The sequence below is a fragment of the Pipistrellus hanaki genome (genome assembly GCF_964339955.1).
Source record: "Pipistrellus hanaki genome assembly, chromosome: 21".
In the NCBI taxonomy this organism is placed as follows: domain Eukaryota; kingdom Metazoa; phylum Chordata; class Mammalia; order Chiroptera; family Vespertilionidae; genus Pipistrellus; species Pipistrellus hanaki.
Window position 1 is genome coordinate 4727401 of NC_140523.1, and position 20171 is coordinate 4747571.

General features: G+C 53.6%; 1 protein-coding gene across 1 annotated transcript in view; it reads left to right on the forward strand.

Moving 5' to 3' along the window:
• The first annotated feature begins 775 nt into the window (after positions 1–775).
• ACAN (aggrecan) overlaps positions 776–20171 on the forward strand; it is a 56449-nt gene continuing 37053 nt past the window's right edge. Inside the window, exons 1-2 of the mRNA XM_084868998.1 lie at positions 776–1115; positions 19699–19778. Of these exons, the coding sequence (XP_084725124.1) occupies positions 19706–19778 (73 nt within the window). The 5' untranslated portion in view covers positions 776–1115; positions 19699–19705. The remainder of the gene's footprint in view (positions 1116–19698; positions 19779–20171) is intronic.

Sequence of the window (20171 nt, forward strand, 5' to 3'; positions counted from 1 at the left end):
ATATATATATATATATATATATATTTTTTTTTTTTTTTAAGCTGTTGGTTCTTTTACTCTTTTGCCCGGAATCAGGAGGGTGGTCTCCGGCGGAGCTCCGGTTGTACCCGAGAATTCCTGCTTCCTTTGCGATGTCCTTGGGGATTGGGTTGAAGCCCTGAGGGTCCCACCCTAGGACACACACACACACACACACACACACACACACACACCCTCGCAGCCGCCTACCCTCCTCCTCTCCCCGCTCTGCCCTGCCCTGCGGCGCACCCCATCTCCCAAACTTTCGGGAGGGGGGATGGATCCCTGCAAACCCGGAGCTTGCGAGCCGGGGACCGCGTCCCGAGACGCCCTGGAGGGAACCCTGTCGGTCCGGCCACCTTCGGGGCCGCCCTCCCGGGGCCCCTCCGACTGCGGAGGACGCCGTCCGCATTGCAGACACCGGCCCGCGGCCCGGGAGCTCTCCTCCTCCTCCTCCTCCTCCTCCTCCTCCTCCTCCTCCCCCCCCCTCCCCGCGCCCTGCGCCCGGCGGCTTCCCCAGCGCCGCGCCCGCCCGGAGCCGGGGGCCCGCGCGCCAGGCGCCTCCGCCCGCCCCGCCCCCCCCGCGGCCGGGGGTGGGGTTTCCCCGGCGCCCCCTCCCCGCCGCCCGCCCCGCCCCCCCGCGGCCGGGGGTGGGGTTTCCCCGGCGCCCCCTCCCCGCCGCCCGCCCCGCCCCCCCGCGGCCGGGGGTGGGGTTTCCCCGGCGCCCCCTCCCCGCCGCCCGCCCCGGGTATATGTGCCGCGGCGCGCCATGCCCGCCCGCCCGCCCGCCGCCTACCTCCCGCCGCTCCTCACGGGCTCGCCGAGCGGAGGACGCGCGCCGCTCAAGGTCTCTCCCCGCACCTCTCCGGCGGCTCCTGACTCCGGGCGTCTCAGTCCGGGTCCGTCGTCTGCCCTCCGTGTCCGGCCGGGACGCCGCCGCCGCCGCCGCCGCCTGAGGGACCGGCGGGCAGGAGCCGGACGGAGCGCGGCGCCCGCGCGACCCCGACCCCCCGGGCCTCCGGGCCCAGGAGCCCCCCGCTGCGGCGCCGGGCGTGCGGGACCCCAAGTTCGTGCAGCGGGAAGCGCGACTTTTCAAGGTAACGGTCTGCTGCCCTCCGGGGCGCCGCTCCGCGCTCGCCTCAGTCTCCCCTCAGGCCCGGGGGGCGCTCCGAAGGGCCGTCCCCTCAGCGCTGAGGCGTCGAGCAAACTTTCCGGCTCGCGCGTGAGGGGGGGGCGAAGGAGCGCGCGAGGAGGGGCGCTCGCTGGTCCCCGGGCCGGGCGCCCCCCAGAGTTCAGGAACAGCGGACAGGGCGCTTTTGTGCCAACTCCTGCGGGTTTAGTCCCGGTTCTGACAGGAGCCATCGCTGGCGGGAGCCGGGCTTCGCGGGCTGGAAAGCGCGAGGTCAACTCTCGCGGTGACTTGCGGGCGGTGCGTGGCTTCGCGCCCCCCGGGCCCTGCGCGCGCCCGTCAGTGGAGAGGGGTCTTCCTGGCACGTGGCTTCGCGCGGCCCTGCGCGTGCGCAGTCAGTGGAGAGGGGGGGTCTCCCTGGCACGTGGCTTCGCGCCCCGGCCCTGCGCGTGCGCAGTCAGTGGAGAGGGGGGGTCTCCCTGGCACGTGGCTTCGCGCCCCGGCCCTGCGCGTGCGCAGTCAGTGGGGAGGGGGGTCTCCCTGGCACGTGGCTGGGGGATGCACGAAGGTGGGACCTGGGTGGCGGGTCAGGTACCCAGCAGGTGCCCAAGAGAAGCAGCTAGAGCCCTCCGGTCCCACTTCCTTGGCTCCTTCGCCTGCATTCGGGAGCCACAGGGAACCTGGAAAGCGGGGAAGAGATGGCAGAACCCGTGAACGGCCAAACCTGTCCCCCTCCTAACCCCCCAAGAAGGTGCATTTCTGAAGGAAGAAGAGGGGAGATGAGAACACACGACCCAGGGCAGTGTTCCCAGCTCTGGGCTACTCCGCAGAGGAAGCCAGGGATGGCGCGGAGCGGGGACCCTGGGCCAACCTTGGTGTGGGATGGGTGGGTGGGGGTCAATGTCAACGCACCCACACGCTGGGGCCACAGCAAACTGTGGCGGTGGGGCTGTCTCCAACCCAAACTTTTCCATCATTCTCTTCCCGAGCGGGATTCTAATGGGATCCTTCTAGAGTTTCATCCCAGGTCCCCGGATTTGGGTGGATGCGTAAATTCCAGTTCCGTAGGAGGAAAAGAAGGGAGATGCAAAGCTGAATGGGTTTAAGGTGGCGTTTCTGGTCCTGGGCGCTGCAGTGGGTGGGTGTCCCGCAGTGTGAGGGGTCCCTGGATCTTGGTCTCCTGATGAGGGAAAGTGAACCAGAAACATGTGGTGGTGACTTGCTACCAGTCGCCCTGTGACTTGGGGGTAGTCCTGATGGAAGGGTGCAGCGGTCTGGGCTCCAATCCTTGTCTCCTTGCCTTGCTCTCGAGGTTGCCAAGGAGAAGGAACAATCAGGCCGTCTGTGGCCCTGGTTGAGGGGTTTAGGGGTGTTGGCCTGTCGATCGCTGAGCCTGGGAAGACACTGCCCAGGAATGGAAGGCAGAGAGAGACGAAACTCCAAAGCTTATTGGAACCGGAGTGGTGGAGCGAGATGGGGGAAGATATTTCTAACCTAGAAGAAGAAAAAAGTTACGGCTCCAAAGATCTCTCACGTTTAAAAAGCGTCGGGATGAAGGGATTATCAAAAGGAAGAAAGAATCTCTGGGAGAAATGTTGGGATTCCTCCAGGGACACGGAGTTGTGTTTAAATGAGATGCATTTTTATGTGCTGTTTCTAGCCGGGCACCGATAGGTTTCATTCATTCTCCCGTGTCTACGGAGCGCCACCTAGGTGCCAGGCTTTGCACAGAGCTGGCCCAGAGCAGGTCCGCACCAAACGGTAGCTGTGACATGACCCAAGCAAAGCACATAGTATAGTACTCAATAATTGTTTGATATTATTATTATTATTATTATTATTATTATTATTATTATTTAAAAGGTTTTCTTTCCCTAGAATTTTCAATAAAAATCATACTTAAATTGGGATTCCTTAGTATTTAAACACCCTCTGGTCAATACAGGAGTAAAGAATTGGGGGAGGGCCCTAGCCGGTGTGGCTCAGTGGATAGAGCAACAGCCTGCTGACCCAAAGGGTCCCGGGTTCCATTCCGGTCAAGGGCACATATCTCAATTGCAGGCTCCACCCTGGCCCGGGGGCCCTGGTTAGGGCCGAGTGCAAGGAGGCAACTAATGGGTGTGTTTCTCTCTCGTTGCTATTTCTCTCTGTCTTTCCCGCTCTCTTTCACTCTCTCTAAAAATCAATGAAAAAATATCCTCAGGTGAAGATTTAAGAATTGGGGGGGTGGCCGAAACCAGTTCAGCTCAGTGGATAGAGCCTCGGCCTGCAGACTGAAAGGTCCCAGGTTCGATTCCGGTCAAGGGCATGGACCTTGGTTGCGGGCATATATATATATATATATATATATATATATATATATATTTTTTTTTTTTTTTTTTTTTTAAGAATCAGGGGTGGGGGGATGATGGAAATATTATTCCTTATTTGGCGGCAATCTCTGTGTGCTTGCATGGTGAGATCCACACTCTCTGATCTGAGCCACACTTGGCCCATATTTTGTCCCTGTTCACTAAGTCTCTCTCTCTCTCTCTCTCTCTCTCTCTTTCTTTCTCTCTCTCTCTCTCTCTCTCTCTCTCTCTCTCTCTCTCTCTCTCTCTCTCTCTCGCTCTCTCTCTCTCACACACACACACACACACCATCCCAGGCAGCCCACCCCCCTGCAATGCTGAAATGGGGGGCTCCCCATCCTTCCATGCCCAGAACAGCCTGTCCAACTGCCCTGTCAGAGAGGGGGCGCTCCAAGACAGAACTCACCTCCCCAAATGGGGGTGAAGAGCCCCAAGAACGAGCACAGCCTGCCAGGCAAGTCAGATTCGGGTGAGAATCCCGGCCGGACCACTTACCTGCTACATGACTTCGATGATATTCCTTGGCTACCTCTGCCTCAGTTTCCTCTTCTCTGTAAAGAGGGGAAACACCGAGGATTAAAAGACATATAATGAGGTGCCTGGTCCAGCCCTCAGCAAGAACCACAAATCTTTTTTTTATTTTTAATATATTTTATTGATTTTTTACAGAGAGGAAGGGAGAGGGATAGAGCGTTAGAAACATCGATGAGAGAGAATCATCGATCAGCTGCCTACTGCACACCCCCCACTGGGGATGTGCCCGCAACCAAGGTACATGCCCTTGACCGGAATCAAACCCGGGACCCTTCAGTCCGCAGGCTGACGCTCTATCCACTGAGCCAAACCGGTTTTGGCAGGGACCACAAATCTTTAATTCCTGCCTTCTAACGGTTCCCCTCCTAACGGTCACAGGCCGTAAATTCTGGACAGTGCCAGTTTTGAATGTTCTCTTAGTAAAAGACTGTGTGTCCTAACTGTTGGCAAGGATTTTTTTTTTTTAATGATGCCCGCTCGTGTCTGGTCCCTTCCAAGGCCCTTCTTGTTGGGCACTAGTATGACCACAGCTGAGTCAGGGGGAGCCCACAGGCCCCTGATTGGCAGGGGACAGAGGGGAGGATCAAACCATCTCTCCTCCTCCAGTGACTTCTTTTTTTTTCCCAAATATATTTTATGGATTTTTTTTACAGAGAGGCAGGGAGAGGGAGAGAGAATTAGAAACATCGATCAGCTGCCCCCTGTACACCCCCCACTGGGGATGTGCCCGCAACCAAGGTACATGCCCTTGACTGGAATCGAACCTGGGACCCTTCACTCCACAGGCCAACGCTCTATCCACTGAGCCAAACGGGTTAGGGCTCCCCCAGTCACTTCTAACACGGGGTTTGTCCCATTGCAGGTTGTGAAACCAATTTAGTGGGGCTTTATGACACAGAAAGGTATCATCTCATAGTGCTACCCATATAGTTAGGATTAAGGTTGTTTCTGGAAACTATTTTTTGTTTGTTTGTTTGTTTGTTTGTTAATCCTCACCTGGGAATCTTTTTCCATTGATCCTTCAGAGAGAGGGAGCGATGGAGAGAAACATCGATGTGAGGGAAACACATCGATGGGTTGCCTCCTGCACACACCCTGACCGGGGCCCCGGTCAGGGAAGAGCCTGCAACCCAGATCCGTGCCCTTGACCGGTACCAAACCCAGGGACCCTCCGGTCCTCAGGCAGACGTTCTGTCCACTGGCTAGGGCTGGAGACTCTTTATTTCTTGTTATATATTTTACAGCCCTCTGTGAACATATGTGTGTCTATAACATCTACGTATACGCTATACACAAATATGTGCAAGCTTGATATGTGTATAATGTATTTCTCACTGTGGTAAAAAAAAAAAAAAAAAGGTTAAAAGAGCCGAAACCGGTGTGGCTCAGTGGATAGAGCGTCGGTCTGCAGACTGAAGGGTCCCAGGTTCGATTCCGGTCAGGGGCATGTACCTTGGTTGCGGGCACATCCCCAGTGAGGGGTGTGCAGGAGGCAGCTGGTCGATGTTTCTCTCTCATCGACGTTTCTAGCTGTCTATCTCTCTCCCTTCCTCTCTGTGGAAAATCAATAAAATATATATTTTTTTAGAAAGAAGGAAAGGTTAAAAGGCATTGATCTCAGGGCTTCCGGTGGCAGGCACAGTCCCAGCACCCGGACTGGATGCTCTCCTGTCCCCAGGCGGGCGGGAAGGCAGCTAGGGGCGGAAGCTGTGGGTAGGAGTGAACGGGGGGGCGCTGGAGGGAGAGGACCCAGAGGCAGAGGAGAAGCGAGGAGGACGGGCCTGCTGGCGAGTGGAGGGGGCTGCCCGGGGACGGGGGCTGTGGGTGGGACTCGTCTTGGAAGCAGGAGCATCTCGGGCTGTCCTTGGCCATCCCCTTTCCTGAAGGGAGCCCTCTTCCATAGCTCCAGCAAGCGATGCTGCCTCACCCCACCCCTGTAAGGGGATCTGGACCCCTGGGCATGGTCGAAGATGGGTGGAGATTGCAGGAGAGGGGCTGCTTTAGAGGTGGAGCAAGGGGAGGACCAGCGAGGGGGGAGGAGGAGGAGGGGAGGGATGGAGGAGGGAATGCGTAGGGAACGGTAAAAACGCTTCCTTTCTTCCCAAGTTGAATCCAGGGCAAGAACGGAAACGGTGGCGTTTACTTTTAAAAACTCAGAGCCTCCTTGTAAGCAGCCGAGGGAGTGAGCGTGTGTGTGTGTGTGTGTGTGGGTGTGTGTGTGTGTGCTGGGAGGGCGGGCCCTGCGGGCTGGCCTGCGCCTGTGAGAGGTGACTTTTCTCCCTCTCAATGGCCTTACAGTGTGTATCCCAAAGACGCTTTTTGTTGAGCTCATGAATAGGTGAATTTGGGGTGTGCGGCGCTGGGCATCGCGATCTGGATATTTGGTTACCTTTGAGGTTGCGTGTTTTTTTTCCTTTTAAGACACACACACACACACACACACACACACACAAAAAGAAGCCCCCTCTCCTGCAGAGAGCTGCTTTTCTGGGCAGTGCCTGTCTCTCGGTCATGGACTTGACTTTTTTTTTTTAATTTATTGATTTCAGTGAGGAAGGGAGAGATAGAAACATCCATGATGAGAGAGAGTCATGGATTGGCTGCCTCCTGTACACCCCCTACTGGGGATGGAGCCTGCAACCCCAGGCATGTGGCCTTGGCCGGAATCGAACCCGGGACTCTTCCGTCCGCAGGCCGATGCTCTAGCCACTGAGCCAAACCGGCTAAGGGCAAGTGACTTGACTTGAAAGGCAAGAGCAAGGAGAAACTTGGGACTGGGCAGGTCTGCCGAGTCTGGCCTGGGAGGCAGCCCCTTTCTCAGCCCCTAAACTCTGGGCCTCTGAGGTACAACATGGCCATTCCCAGACCCCAGATGTCCAGGGCCGTCAGGAGCTGTGATGACTCTCATTGAAGAGACTGCGAAGGGGCCCTGACCAGTTTGGCTCAGTGGATAGAGCGTCAGCCTGCGGACTGAAGGGTCCCAGGTTCAATTCCAGTCAAGGGCATGTATCTTGGTTGCGGGCACATCCCCCGTAGGGAGTGTGCAGGAGGCAGCTGATCTACGTTTCTCTCTCTCATCGATGTTTTTAACTCTCTATCCCTCTCCCTTCCTCTCTGTAAAAAAAAGTCAATAAAATATATATTTTGAAAGAGAGAGAGAGTGCATGCAAAGGAGATCAAAGCTCAGGGAAGAAACAGTACATGATTCATGACAGCCCAGAGCAGGTTGGTGAGGATCTGAATGGGAACCGAGGCCTTCAGGCCCTCGTCCTGAAGCATACCATATTCATGGAAACCACTCATTCATTCATTCAACTTTCAGCAATCCTTGCTGCATGCCAGGCCCTGTGCTCGGGGTGGATAGCACAGCAGTGAATAAAGCAATTCAGTCTTCCTGCTCTTTTGCTATTTCTGCTCTCACGGGACAGACAGGCTGTAATCAGCATGCCCCTGACCCTTCATTTCCATAAAGCGCTGATTCTCAGCCGAGGAGTTATTCCGACACCCGAGGAACACTGGGCCACGTGTAGAGATATTTTTATTGTCACCAGGGGAGAGGGGCGATACTATTGGCATCTTGTGGGTAGAAACCACCAGGAATGCTGCTAGATATTTATAATGCATGGCACAGCACACACACACACACACACACACACACACCCCTCTAGAGAATCAGATGGCCCCAAATGTTAATAATGCCAGGTTGAGAAACCTTCCAACCTTCGTTTAGTTACTGGGCCAGGTCACGCAGCCAAGAGTAGACCGACCACCCAAAAAGAAAGAAAAGGGATGGGTTGGTTCCGTGGATAGAGCGTTGGCCTACAGACTGAAGGGTCCTGGGCGTGATTCTGATCAAGGGCACGTGCCCAGGTTACCGGCCCCATCCCCAGGGTGAGGCGTGCAGGAGGCAGCTGATCAGTGATTCTCTATCATCATTGATGTTTCTCTCTCCCTCCTTCTCTCCCTCCCGTTCTCTTCCTCTCTGAAATCAATAAAAAATATTTTTAAGAAAGAGAAAGAACAAAACTGACATGACAATGGTAAAGTAAAAAGAACTTGGACTCTGTCAGCCCAGATAGAGACTGGAATCCCAGCTGTGATTTGCCCTCTCTGAGCCTCGGTCTCTTCGTCTACAAAATGGGGCGCGTGGGATGATGGGAGAGGGTTCAAGATAAATAAAGCCAAGGAAGGACCTGGCAGAAAGCAAGCCAGCCATGAACTAGCAGGTATTTATTATTATTATTATTATTTTTATTATTATTATTATTATTTCTGAAGCTTTGAAAGGTCTCGAGGTGGAAAATTACAGCGTCAGCAGGTGCGGACCTATGATCACAAGGCCAAGGAAGGTTGCTGTTTGGGGCGTGGTTTCCATAGTCACGCCATCTGTTTGGGAGGACGCAGGTCAGCATCTCCTCCATACGCACAGCTCCCAGCAGAGGGGTGAGGAGAGGGGGGAAGGGTCTGCTCAATGTGTGAGCACTGGGAGGGGCACTGAGCTGGGCACTGACTGCTGTGTGACACTGGGAAGTTGCTGCCCTTCTCTGAGCCTGGGTTCCTTAAGCTGTAAGATGGAGGTGCTGCCCCGGCTGGTGTGGCTCAGTGGATGGAGCATCGGCCTGCGGACTGAAAGGTCCCAGGTTCGATTCCGGTCAAGGGCATGTGCCTTGGTTGCGGGCACATCCCCAGTGGAAGGTGTGCATGAGGCAGCTGATCGATGTTTCTCTCTCATCGATGTTTCTAGCTCTCTATCCCTCTCCCTTCCTCTCTGTAAAAATCAATAAAATATATTTAAAAAAAAAAAAAAAGATGGAGGTGCTAAGGCAAGCCCTCCGAGGTCAAGATCCAGTAGGAAATGACTGTGCCTTGTGGGGCTTCCATGAAGACTAAGTGGGGACCTTTTGTGTGTGTGTGTGTTTTTTTTAATATATTTTATTGATTTTTCACAGAGAGGAAGAGAGAGGGATAGAGAGGTAGAAACATCGATGAGAGAGAATCATCCATCAGCTGCCTCTTGCACACCCCCTACTGGGGATGTGCCCGCAACCAAGGTACATGCCCTTGACCGGAATCGAACCTGGGACCTTTCAGTCCGCAAGCTGACGCTCTGTCCATTGAGCCAAACCTGTTTCGGCAAAGTGGGGACCTTTTGTATCTAGTGTGCTCCATACCTAATGCAGTTTGTGGCATATACAATGAATGAATGAATGAATGAATAGTTGGTTTCTCTGGGAACTTCATCTGTCATGAATGAATGAATGAATGACCAAATAAATGGACAAACGAATGGACCATCACACTATACATTACTTCCTATTCTTGACGCGGAGAGTTCCAACAGTACCCAGAAGGGCAGTTCTCCGCGTTGCCCCTCCTCCAGCACTAGCAAACCAGAGGAAGCCAGGACCTACCTCTGTGTGTGCCCAGGCCAGGCAACAGCGCCCTCTATAGGTCACTGCAGGCACAGCAATTAAGTTTTGACAGCCCCCAAGGTGGGACCCCTGGGGAGTACCAGGTACAGGTAGATCAGAACCAAAGAAGGCCAGGCTGCCGAAAAGAGGACCAAATCAGGACCAGGAACCCAGAGACTTATCTCAGTGCAGGCACAGCCTCAAACACCTCCATTTTCCCATCTGTAAAATGGGCCCATTGCTCCATCACATAGAGTGGAAGTTGCCATTAATGAAGGCCTAACTGAAAGCCACTAGCCAAAGGCATGGATTTGGAGCAAAAAGGGTCACATTCAGACCGGCAAAAAGGACGCACCAGGCCTGGCCAGTGTTGCTCAGTGGTTGAGCGTGGCTCTATGAACCAGCAGGTCAGGGTTCAATTCCCAGTCCGGGCACATGCCTGGGTTGCGAACTTGATCCCCAGTGTGGGGCGTGCAGGAGGCAGTTGATCAATGATTCTCTCTCATCATTGATGTTCCTCTCCCTCTCCCTTCCTCTCTGAAATTCATAAAAATATTTTTTTAAAAAGAACGCATCAGATCACTGTGCCATCCCATCAAAACAACTGTGGGCAGATTTTTTTTCCTGGTACTATCCACTGTCCACTGGGCCACCATCTACCTCTATTCCTTCCAAGTGCTTGCTGGTCTCAGGGTTGATTTTGGTAAGAAGTCCTTTTACAAGAAAAACATCCAAGGCAAGTGGGAAGCCAGCATCCCATGTCCCTCAGAAAACTAGGGCTTTCGCCCTAACCGGTGTGGCTCAGTGGATAGAGCGTCGGCCTGCGGACTGAAGGGTCCCAGGTTCGATTCCGGTCAAGGGCATGGACCTTGGTTGCGGGCACATCCCCGGTGGGGGGTGTGCAGGAGGCAGCTGATCGATGATTCTCTCTCATCGATGTTTCTAAATCTCTATCCCTCTCTCTTCCTGTCTGTATAAAATATATTTTTTAAAAATAAGGTCAAATTTCCCTATCTCCTCTCTCAAGCCTGAGACAGGGTTCCTGCTTCCTGAATAGAGTCGCCCTTGACCTTGGATTCAAGTGCATTTATCCCAAGAGGTCGATGAGGCCAGGCTGGGGTTCCCCAATATGGGTGCGACAGAACATTACCCGAAGAGACAGGGTCCCTGCTGAAACCAGTGTGGCTCAGTGGATAGAGCATGGGCCTGCGGACTGAAGGGTCCCGGGTTCGATTCCCAGTCAAGGGCATGTACCTTGGTTGCGGGCACATCCCCAGTGGGGGGTGTGCAGGAGGCAGCTGATCGATGTTTCTCTCTCATCGATGTTTCTAGCTCTCTATCCCTCTCCCTTCCTCTCTGTAAAAAAAAATAAAATATAAAGAGAGAGAGAGAGAAAGCGCCTAGGCGGGGCATGACAAAAGGGTCTCATCCCCAAGGATTTTTCAACGGAATCAAACGGGTCCCTTTCCCACAGGGGTCGGTAAGACTTGTCTACACCAGGGGGGACTTCCGGCATCCGTTCGGTGCCTGGGAAATGGTAACTGAGTCCCCCTGGCCTTCCTCACTGCAAGCACGAACTGTGACATCATGAAGGCCATTTGTATCTCCCTTCTCGGCCCTCGGGGACCGCGGAGATAGGGTCCCGGACTTTTAGGATAAAGCCCCCTCTCCCTTGGTTGGCCCCAGCCCTCAGGGGCTGGTCTCCCCTGCCCTCAGCACCCACAGTTCGCCCTCCCCTCCCCCAGCACCCTCAGCCGCTGGCTTTCCACTGCATCCCCGCCGCAGGGCCTCCCTGGCCAGGATGCCCCTCCCACAGGCTCCGCATGGCCGGCGCGCCCCCGGGCCTTCAGGTCCAGACGTCACCTCCGGGGAGGCAGCCGATCCATGATTCTCTGTCGTCATGGATGTTCCTCTCTCTCTTTCCCTCTTCCTTCCTTGCTCTGAAATCAATATATATTTTTTATTATTATTTATTTTTTTAAATAGTTCAAATGTCAAGGTACATGCCCTTGACCGGAATCGAACCTGGGACCCTCCAGTCTGCAGGTGACGTTCTTCAGGGGTCTTCAAACTACGGCCCGCGGGCCACATGCGGCCCGCAGAGGAGTCTGATCCGGCCCGCCAGGTTTTTTGGGCAGTGAGCGCAGCCGAGGTGTTACAGTAGGAATTAGTAGTTCATATAGTCCGGCCCTCCAGCTCTCTGAGGGACCGTGATCTGGCCCCCACTTTAAAAAGTTTGAGGACCCCTGCCTGAGCCAAACCGGTGAGGGCCTCCTCATAACACCCTTTGTTGGCTTACACGGTGTTCCAGCCCCAGCCTTCATCTGTGAGACAGGCAGCAAATATCTCCATCGGGGGCCCAAATTAAACAAATGATGTATTCTCCCGTATGCCCGTGTTTTTGTGCCAACCAGGGGTAGAATAAGATGGCAAATATTGTTGCGTCTGTTTTACCACTATTTTTTTATTGATGGATTTGAGGGAGAGAAACATTGATTCGTTGTTCCACTCACGTAGGCATTCATTGGTGGATTCTTTTTTTTTTTTTTTTAATATATTTTATTGATTTTGTACAGAGAGGAAGGGAGAGAGATAGAGAGTTAGAAACATCGATGAGAGATAGACATCGATCAGCTGCCTCTTGCACACCCCTTACTGGGGATGTGCCCGCAACCAAGGTACATGCCCTTGACCAGAATCGAACCCGGGACCTTTCAGTCCCCAAGCCGACGCTCTATCCATTGAGCCAAACCGGTCTTGGCTGATTCTTTTTTTAAAATACATTTTTATTGATTTCAGAAGGGAAGGGAGAGGGAGAGATAGAAACATCAATGGTGAGAAAGAATCATCATTGATTGGTTGCCTCCTGCACACCCCCCACCGGGATCCAGCCTGCAACCCGGCCATGTGCCCTCACCGGGAATCGAACCGTGACCTCCTGGTTCCTAGGTAGATGCTCACATCCACAGAGCCACACTGGCTGGGCTTAAACCTCCTTCTTTTGACCCTCGTGGGCATGTCCCGATCCCAGATCCGGGAGAGACGTCTTAGAGAGCATCCACTCAGCAACCTCTGCGTCAGGCTCCCCCTGGAGAGCCAACAGGACATACTTGGGGGGCCCTGGGCCACGCTGGGGAGTCTGGGTAACAGTGAGATGGAAGGGGTGGGTCTTGGGTCATGTGACAGGAACCTCACCCCCTCCCCACCCCCACCCCCGTGAAAACCCTGGCCTGCACAGCTCAGGCGAGCTTCCCGATGGGCTGTCACACCAGTAAGCGCCGTCCTCAGGGGTCCCCTGGGAAAGGAGAACTGGAGCCCCCTGGCCTGGGATCTCCCGGCCCTGCCCCTGTCCTATGCCTCTTTCCTTGGCAGAGTTTTTTTTTTTTTTTTTTTAATATATTTTTTATTGATTTTTTTTTCACAGAGAGGAAGAGAGAGGGATAGAGAGTTAGAAACATCGATGAGAGAGAATCATCGATCAGCTGCCTCTTGCACAGCCCCCACTGGGGACGTGCCCGCAACCAAGGTACATGCCCTTGCCCGGAATCGAACCGGGGACCTCTCAGTCCGCAGGCCGACGCTCCATCCACTGAGCCAAACCGGTCCCGGCTCCTTGGCAGAGTTTGAGCTGCACCCCTTTCCTGCCGTGGGCTGTAGGGGTGAGTAGGGCGGCCTTGCTGAGTCCTACAAATGACCCAGCCCGAGGCGGGGCTGGAGGAGACACGGCCCCCTCCATGCATGCTCTCTCAGCTCAGCGTGTCCTGACGCCCTATCCACTGAGCCGCACCGGCCAGGGCGCCAAAGGTCATGTTTGAAGCCAGGGAGGCCACCGAGGCGTCCCGCTGGGTCCCAGCCCCTTCCCGAGTCCCTGCAGGAAGGAGCTCTCTGCCCACGGAACGGAGGAGCTGGGCTCCGGGCCCGGATCCCCGCCCCGGGAAAGGTGCTCGCGCCCCATGGAAAGTTTGGGCTGAAAGACACGCGTTTCCAAAACCCCAGGTCCAATATTTACACAGCGTCTGAAATTAATTCGAGAAAATCTCCAAGTGCCCGGGCTGGCACGGAGGGCTGGGAACAGGAAGGGGCCGGTCCCAGGACCGGGGTTTTTTTCCACCGAGAGAAACGGGGCAAAGCTAACATCCCTGGTGAGTGACTCAGGGGCCGGCCATCCTGCCACGTAGCCCTCCGCTTTTATTTTATATATATATATATTTTTATTCTCTTTTAAAATATATTTTGTTGATTTTTTACAAAGAGGGAGGGAGAGTTAGAAACATCGATGAGAGAGAAACATTGATCAGCTGCCTCCTGCACACCCCCTATTGGGGATGTGCCCACAACCAAGGTACATGCCCTTGGCCAGACTCGAACCCGGGACCTTTCAGTAGGGTGTGTGCAGGAGGCAGCCGATCACTGTTTCTAACTCTCTATCCTCTCCCTCTCTGTAAAAAAGCAATAAAAAGTATATTTTTAAAAAATTAAATTAGATCTAGGAAATATAGAAGTGCCAAACTGACGGTCAAACCTCAGAGGGAAGGCAGGTGGGATTAAGGGGGGGGGGGGGGTAGTAAGAGATCAACCAAAGGACTTGTATGCATGCATATAAGCATAACCCATGGATTGGGGCGATCCGGGGTGAGGCCGGAGCTGGGGTGAGGTCAATGGAGGGAAAAGAAGACATCTGTAATACTCTCAACAGTAAAGAACTAGTAAATAAACAAGTAAATCATTTTTTAATAAATAAATTAGAACTAGGAGCAATTAGTCTGGCTGGTATGGCTCAGTGGTTGAGTGTCGACCCAGGAACCAAGAGGTCACCAGTTCGAATCCCTGTCAGGGCACATACCCTGGTTTCAGGCTCAATCCTCAGTAGGGGGCGTGCAGAAGGCAGCTAATCAATGTTTATTTCTCAGTGATGTTTCCATCTCTCTCCCTCTTCCTTCCTCTCTGAAATGAATGAAAATATATTTAAAAATAAAACAATAGGTGGTGGCCGAAACCGGTTTGGCTCAGTGCATAGAGCATCGGCCTGCGGACTGAAAGGTCCCAGGTTCCATTCCGGTCAAGGGCATGTACCTTGGTTGCGGGCACATCCCCAGTAGGGGGCGTGCAGGAGGCAGCTGATAGATGCTTCTCTCTCCTCGATGTTTCTAACTCTCTATCCCTCTCCCTTCCTCTCTGTAAAAAATCAATAAAATATATATTTTAAAAAAATAGGTGGTAGAAGCAGTCAGAAGCCAGAGGCAGGGCCTGCTAAGGACACAGGAGCCCTGCAGGGTCAGGTCAGAGGGGGGCGCTTCTGTTCACTTCCCTGCAAACATTGGCTGTGTCTGCACTGCAGGCCGGAGTGTGCCCTGGAGGCGACGTGGCCCTGCCCTGCCCTGCTGGCTCTGAGACCAGCAAACTGGCCTCGGTTTCAGGGGCAGCTTCCGTGACCCCTGGGCCTCGTGGAGGACAGCACGGCCCCTGGGCAGTGAGGCCGCATCTGATGGAAACAGAGGGGCCCCCAGGGCCCTTCCCCCAGGCCTTTTCTTTACTTAGTACTGCTTCCTCCCAGTAGTACCCGGTGAGCCACGCCGCGCGGCTCACCACGGAGCCACACCGGCCGGGCTGAGGCAGTCAGTCCATCTCAGCCGGAGTGCGAGCGTACCGCTGGCTTGTGACGCGGTGCACGGCTGTGTGGAGGTATGCCGGCGTGCCAGCCCCGCACGGGACTGTGGGAAGGTCACGGTCGATGTGCACCGCGTGGGGTGACAGCCAGGATCCTCGCCTCTCAGGTCCCCAGCACCAAAGGTGTGTGGGCTGGTTTGTACCCGTTCTCCAGGGCCCATTTTATTTTATTTACTTTATTTTATTTATTTTTTATTTTATTTTATTTTATCATTTTTTTAATTTTATTTTATTTACTTTATTTTGTTTATTTATTTTGTTTATTTTATTTATTTTGTTTATTTTATTTATTTTGTTTATTTTATTTTTTTTATATTTTTTATATTATTTTATCTTATCCTATTTTTGTTTATTTATTTATTATTTTTATTTTATTTATTTTACTTTATTTTGTTCATTTTATTTTTTATTTTATTTATTTTACTTCATTTTGTTTATTTTATTTTTTGTTTTACTTTATTTTGTTTATTTTATTTTATTATTTATTTTTATTTTATTTTATTTATTTTACTTTCGTTTATTTTATTTTTTATTTTATTATTTATTTTTATTTTATTTATTTTACTTTATTTTGTTTATTTTATTATTTATTTATTTTATTATTTTATTTTATTTCATTTCATTTTATTACTTGAGGCCTGGTGTCCCACATTTGTGCACTGCAGGGAGGAGGCCTGCGCCCTCTCACAGTGTGGACCCTTTGGGGGATGTCCGTCTGCCAGCTTAGGCCCGCTCCCCACAGTCAGGCATCCCTCGAGGGGTCCTCAGTGCTGCCACGGAGGCGAAAGAGGCTCCACCCACTGCTCCTGAGCCTGACCTCTGGCTGAATGGCGCTCCTCCCCCTGTGCGAGCACACTGACCACCAGGGGCAGCTCCTGCGTTGAGCCTCTGCCCCCTAGTGGTCAGTGCACGTCATAGCGACCAGTCATTCTGCCGTTGGGTTGATTTGCATATTAGCCTTTTATTATATAGGATTTTAAAATATCTTTTTATGGATTTAGAGAGGACAGGAGAGGGAGAAGGAGAGAGAGAGAGAGAGAGAGAGAGAGAGAAACATCAGTGACGAGGGGGAACCGAGGATCGGCTGTCCCCTACTGTGGATCAAGCCCACAACCTGACCATATACCCTGACCTGGAATCGAACTGTGACCTCCTGGTTCATAGGTGGATGCTCAACCATGAGCCACGCCAGCCGGCCGGCCGGGCGATCTTGGAAAACCTTGAGCACAGTGAGAGCTGCCCAGCCCTGGCATGGGCCTCCTTGGGAAGGATTGAACACCTTCCTCTCCATCAGAAGACCTCAGCCACAAGGGCATGGTCCCTGGCAGGGAGGTTGTGACTGCAAAACCCCATAGACATCACTTCTGGAGGAACAGGAAAAAAGCCATTAAGCCCTGGCCAGTGTGGCTCAGTGGATACAGCGTCGGCCTGCGGACCAAAGGGCCCCAGGTTTGATTCCGGTCAAGGGCACGTACCTCAGTTACAGGCTCCTCCCCGGCCCAGGCCCCGGTCGAGGCATGTGCAGGAGGCAACCCATCGATGTGTTTCTCTCACATCGATGTTTCTCTCTGTCTCTCCCTCTCTCTTCCACTCTCCCTAAACATCAATGGGAAAATATCCTCGGGTGAGGTTTTAAAAAAACAAAATTAAAAAGTCATTTAAGCCGAAACCGGTGTGGCTCAGTGGATAGAGCTTCGGCCTGCAGACTGAAGGGTCCCGGTTTGATTCCGGTCAAGGGCATGTGCCTTGGTTGCGGGCACATCCCCAGTGGGGGACGTGCAAGAGGCAGCTGATCGATGACTCTCTCCTCAATGTTTCTTACTCTCTATCTCTCTCCCTTCCTCTCTATAAAAAAATCAATAATATGTATATATATATATTAAGTCATTTGATCCACTGTGTTACGTGGGAAAAGCATCGATGTGAAAGAGACACATCACTTTTGCTGCCTCCCACACACACCTAGACGAGGGCCAGGGATGGGGCCCACAACCGAGGTCTGTGCCCTTGACCGGAATTGAACCCAGGACCCTTCAGTCCACGGGGCCGACGCTCTATCCACTGAGCCACACTTGCCAGGGCCAGTCCCATAATTTGATGGAATAAAGGCCAAGGCTCAGGCCAGGTTGGCAATCCGGCACAGAGTCTACTGATGAGGAAGGGAAGGATTTCCCTGTTTCTAGCTATGGGTCTCGGTCTCTCTCTCTCTCTCTCTCTCTCTCCCCTCCCCGCCCCCTTCCCAACAGCCTCACGCAGCAGCATTCAATGCCAGGCACCCCCTCTCCCCTCCCTCCGCCCCGGGGTTCACCCTCCCCTCCCCACGTCCCGCACGGTGGCCTGGCAGAGTCCTGGCTACGCTTGGAACCCGGACAGAATGGAATGTCTCCGTTTTCCTGACAGCGGAGAAAACACACACACACACACACACACACACACACACACACACACACACGGGCCTATTTACCGGCGGTATTTCTATCCCAAAGTTTGTCTTTAAAAAAAAAAAGAAGAAATAAAATTAGTTTTACTGCCCACTCCACACACACACACAGTCACACACACACACACACACACACACACACATCCCCACCCTTTTCATGGCTGGTGGAGGAGACCAGGGGTGGGACTCAGAGCCGGCACCAAGGCCCCCAGAACCACAGCATCCCGGACAATGCCGGGCTTGTCTGCAGCGAGGGGAGAGACACAGCTCCGAAAACATACTCGCCGCGGCCCGGGAAGGGCGTTCCGAAGCAGGACGGACAGACAGGCGGGCCTTGTGTCTGGCTGGACACGGATCCCTGAGGCAGGAGCCCACACATCTCGCCCCCTCCCCGGCGTGAAGGGGACACCTTCCCCTTGGGGTCCCCCGAGGGGCTGCTTCCCAGCTGTGACTGGTCACACGAGACCATGGCAGCCCCTCTCGGAGCCAGAATCTGGAGCCCCAGTTTTTTTGTGTGGTTTTTTATGTGTTTTTTTTTTTTAATATATTTTATTGATTTTTTTTACAGAGAGGAAGGGAGAGGGATAGAGAGCCAGAAACATCGATGAGAGAGAAACATTGATCAGCTGCCTCCTGCACACCCCCCACTGGGGATGCGCCTGCAACCAAGGTCCATGCCCTTGACCGGAATCGAACCTGGAACCTTTCAGTCCGCAGGCGGATGCTCTATCCACTGAGACACACCGGTTTTGGCGTTTTGAGTGGGTTTTTTTTAGGGCAGCATCTAAGGAATGAAGTCCCGAGGAGGAGTGTGAGGGGGCTGTGTCTTAGGGCTTCGGGGTTTCCCAGACTTCCTGCCCTGTGAGGGAGACACACCGCCCACGTCCATCTCAGTGCCCCCTGGAGCACCCCGATCGTGAAGGGAAGGTCACTCAAACAACAGGCCCGCCTGGCTGGTGTGCCCAGTGGTTAGCATAGACCTAGGAACCAGGAGGTCACGGTCCAATTCCCAGGCAGGGCACATGCCCAGGTTGCAGGAGCGTGCAGGAGGCAGCTGATTCTCTCTCATCATTGATGTTTCTACCTCTCCCTTCCTCTGAAACCAATAAAAATATTTCTTGAAAAACTAAAAAAAAAAAAAAAAAAAAAAAACAGGCCAGAAAGGTTGACACCCAAGAGGGTCCCTCAGAGTCCTGGGCCCTGCCCACGGCGCCCCGATACGTCTTTGGGATGGGCACCCAGACTAGATGGGAACCTCAGTTGGACAGGAATCCACCCAGCCCCATCCGACAGTGATTGGGCCAGCAGCGCCACCTGCTGGGCCATAGGGTTCCTACAGGCTCAGCTGGATGAACTCCATCCTTGTCTTTAGCTGCAGGTCGGCCATCCCCTACAAGGCTTCCTCCCTCCTCCCCGTGGATTGTCTGTGATGCAAACATGTCTGTTTTTTATGATACACTGAGTGGCCAGATGATTATCATCTCTGAGCCCATAATAATCTGGCCACTCCGTGTAAATCCTATAAAATAAAAGGCTAATATGCAAATTGTCCCCTCGACCAGGAGTTCGACCAGCAGGCAGGCTGGGCAACTGCCCATGTCCCCTCCCCCCGGCCAGGCTGGCTGGACCCCACCCATGCACGAATTCATGCACTGAGCCTCTGATATATGTGTGTGTGTGTGTGTGTGTGTATACACACACAGAGAGAGTGACCAGATTATTATCCGTTCAGAGATCATCAACATCTGGCCACTTAACGTATATTTTTATTGATTTCAGAGAGGGAGAGAGAGAGAAACATCTATGATGAGAGAGAATCGTGGATCGGCTGCCTCCTGCACACCCCCTACCGGGGATCGAGCCCACAATCCGGGCATATGCCCTTGACCAGAATCAAACCCGGGACCCTTCGGGTCCGCAGGCCTTCGCTCTATCCACTGAGCCACACCAGCCAGGGCATGTACCAACCGCTCACGGACTGGAGAGGAGGGCGGGGCAGGTGCCAATGCAGGTCCGTGCAAGGGGAGGGGGGGGGTAACCAGCAGACAGCCCTCTGGCACATGTGACGTTTCTCTTCGCGTATCCTGTGTCCTCCTCGGCCTCCCTGCGTCTGAACCCCCAATAACCCTCCCGCCTCCCCTCTTCCAGGTGAACTATGACCACTTTACTCCTCCTGTTGGCGACCCTCAGGGTCACAGCCGCCGCCGCCATCTCCATACAAGTCTCAGGTGAGGACATGCGCACGCCGGTCCCATCCCTCCAGCGGGACCGGGGCCGGGGCTTGGGTTCTTGAACCCCGTGTTGCTGCTGGTCCCAGGGATAGAGCCTCCTGCGTCCTGGCCTTTTCCCCCCAGCCCTTCCCCTTTCCTGTTTCAATTAAGCCCACTGCAGTGACAGAGGAAGAGAGAGGAGGAGACATCATGATGAGAGAAAATCATGATCGTGCTGCCGCCTCCTGCACGCATGCGTCCAGGTGCCCTCTGGGATGGACAGCTGCAGGGGGGGCGGGGGGCGACCAGGCAGGTGCCCACCTTCCCAGGACCCCCTCCAGGGGTCTCCCCTAGAATTGCTTGCACACTGACCTTGGGATCGGGGCCCTAGAGGAGCCCAAAGAGAAAAGG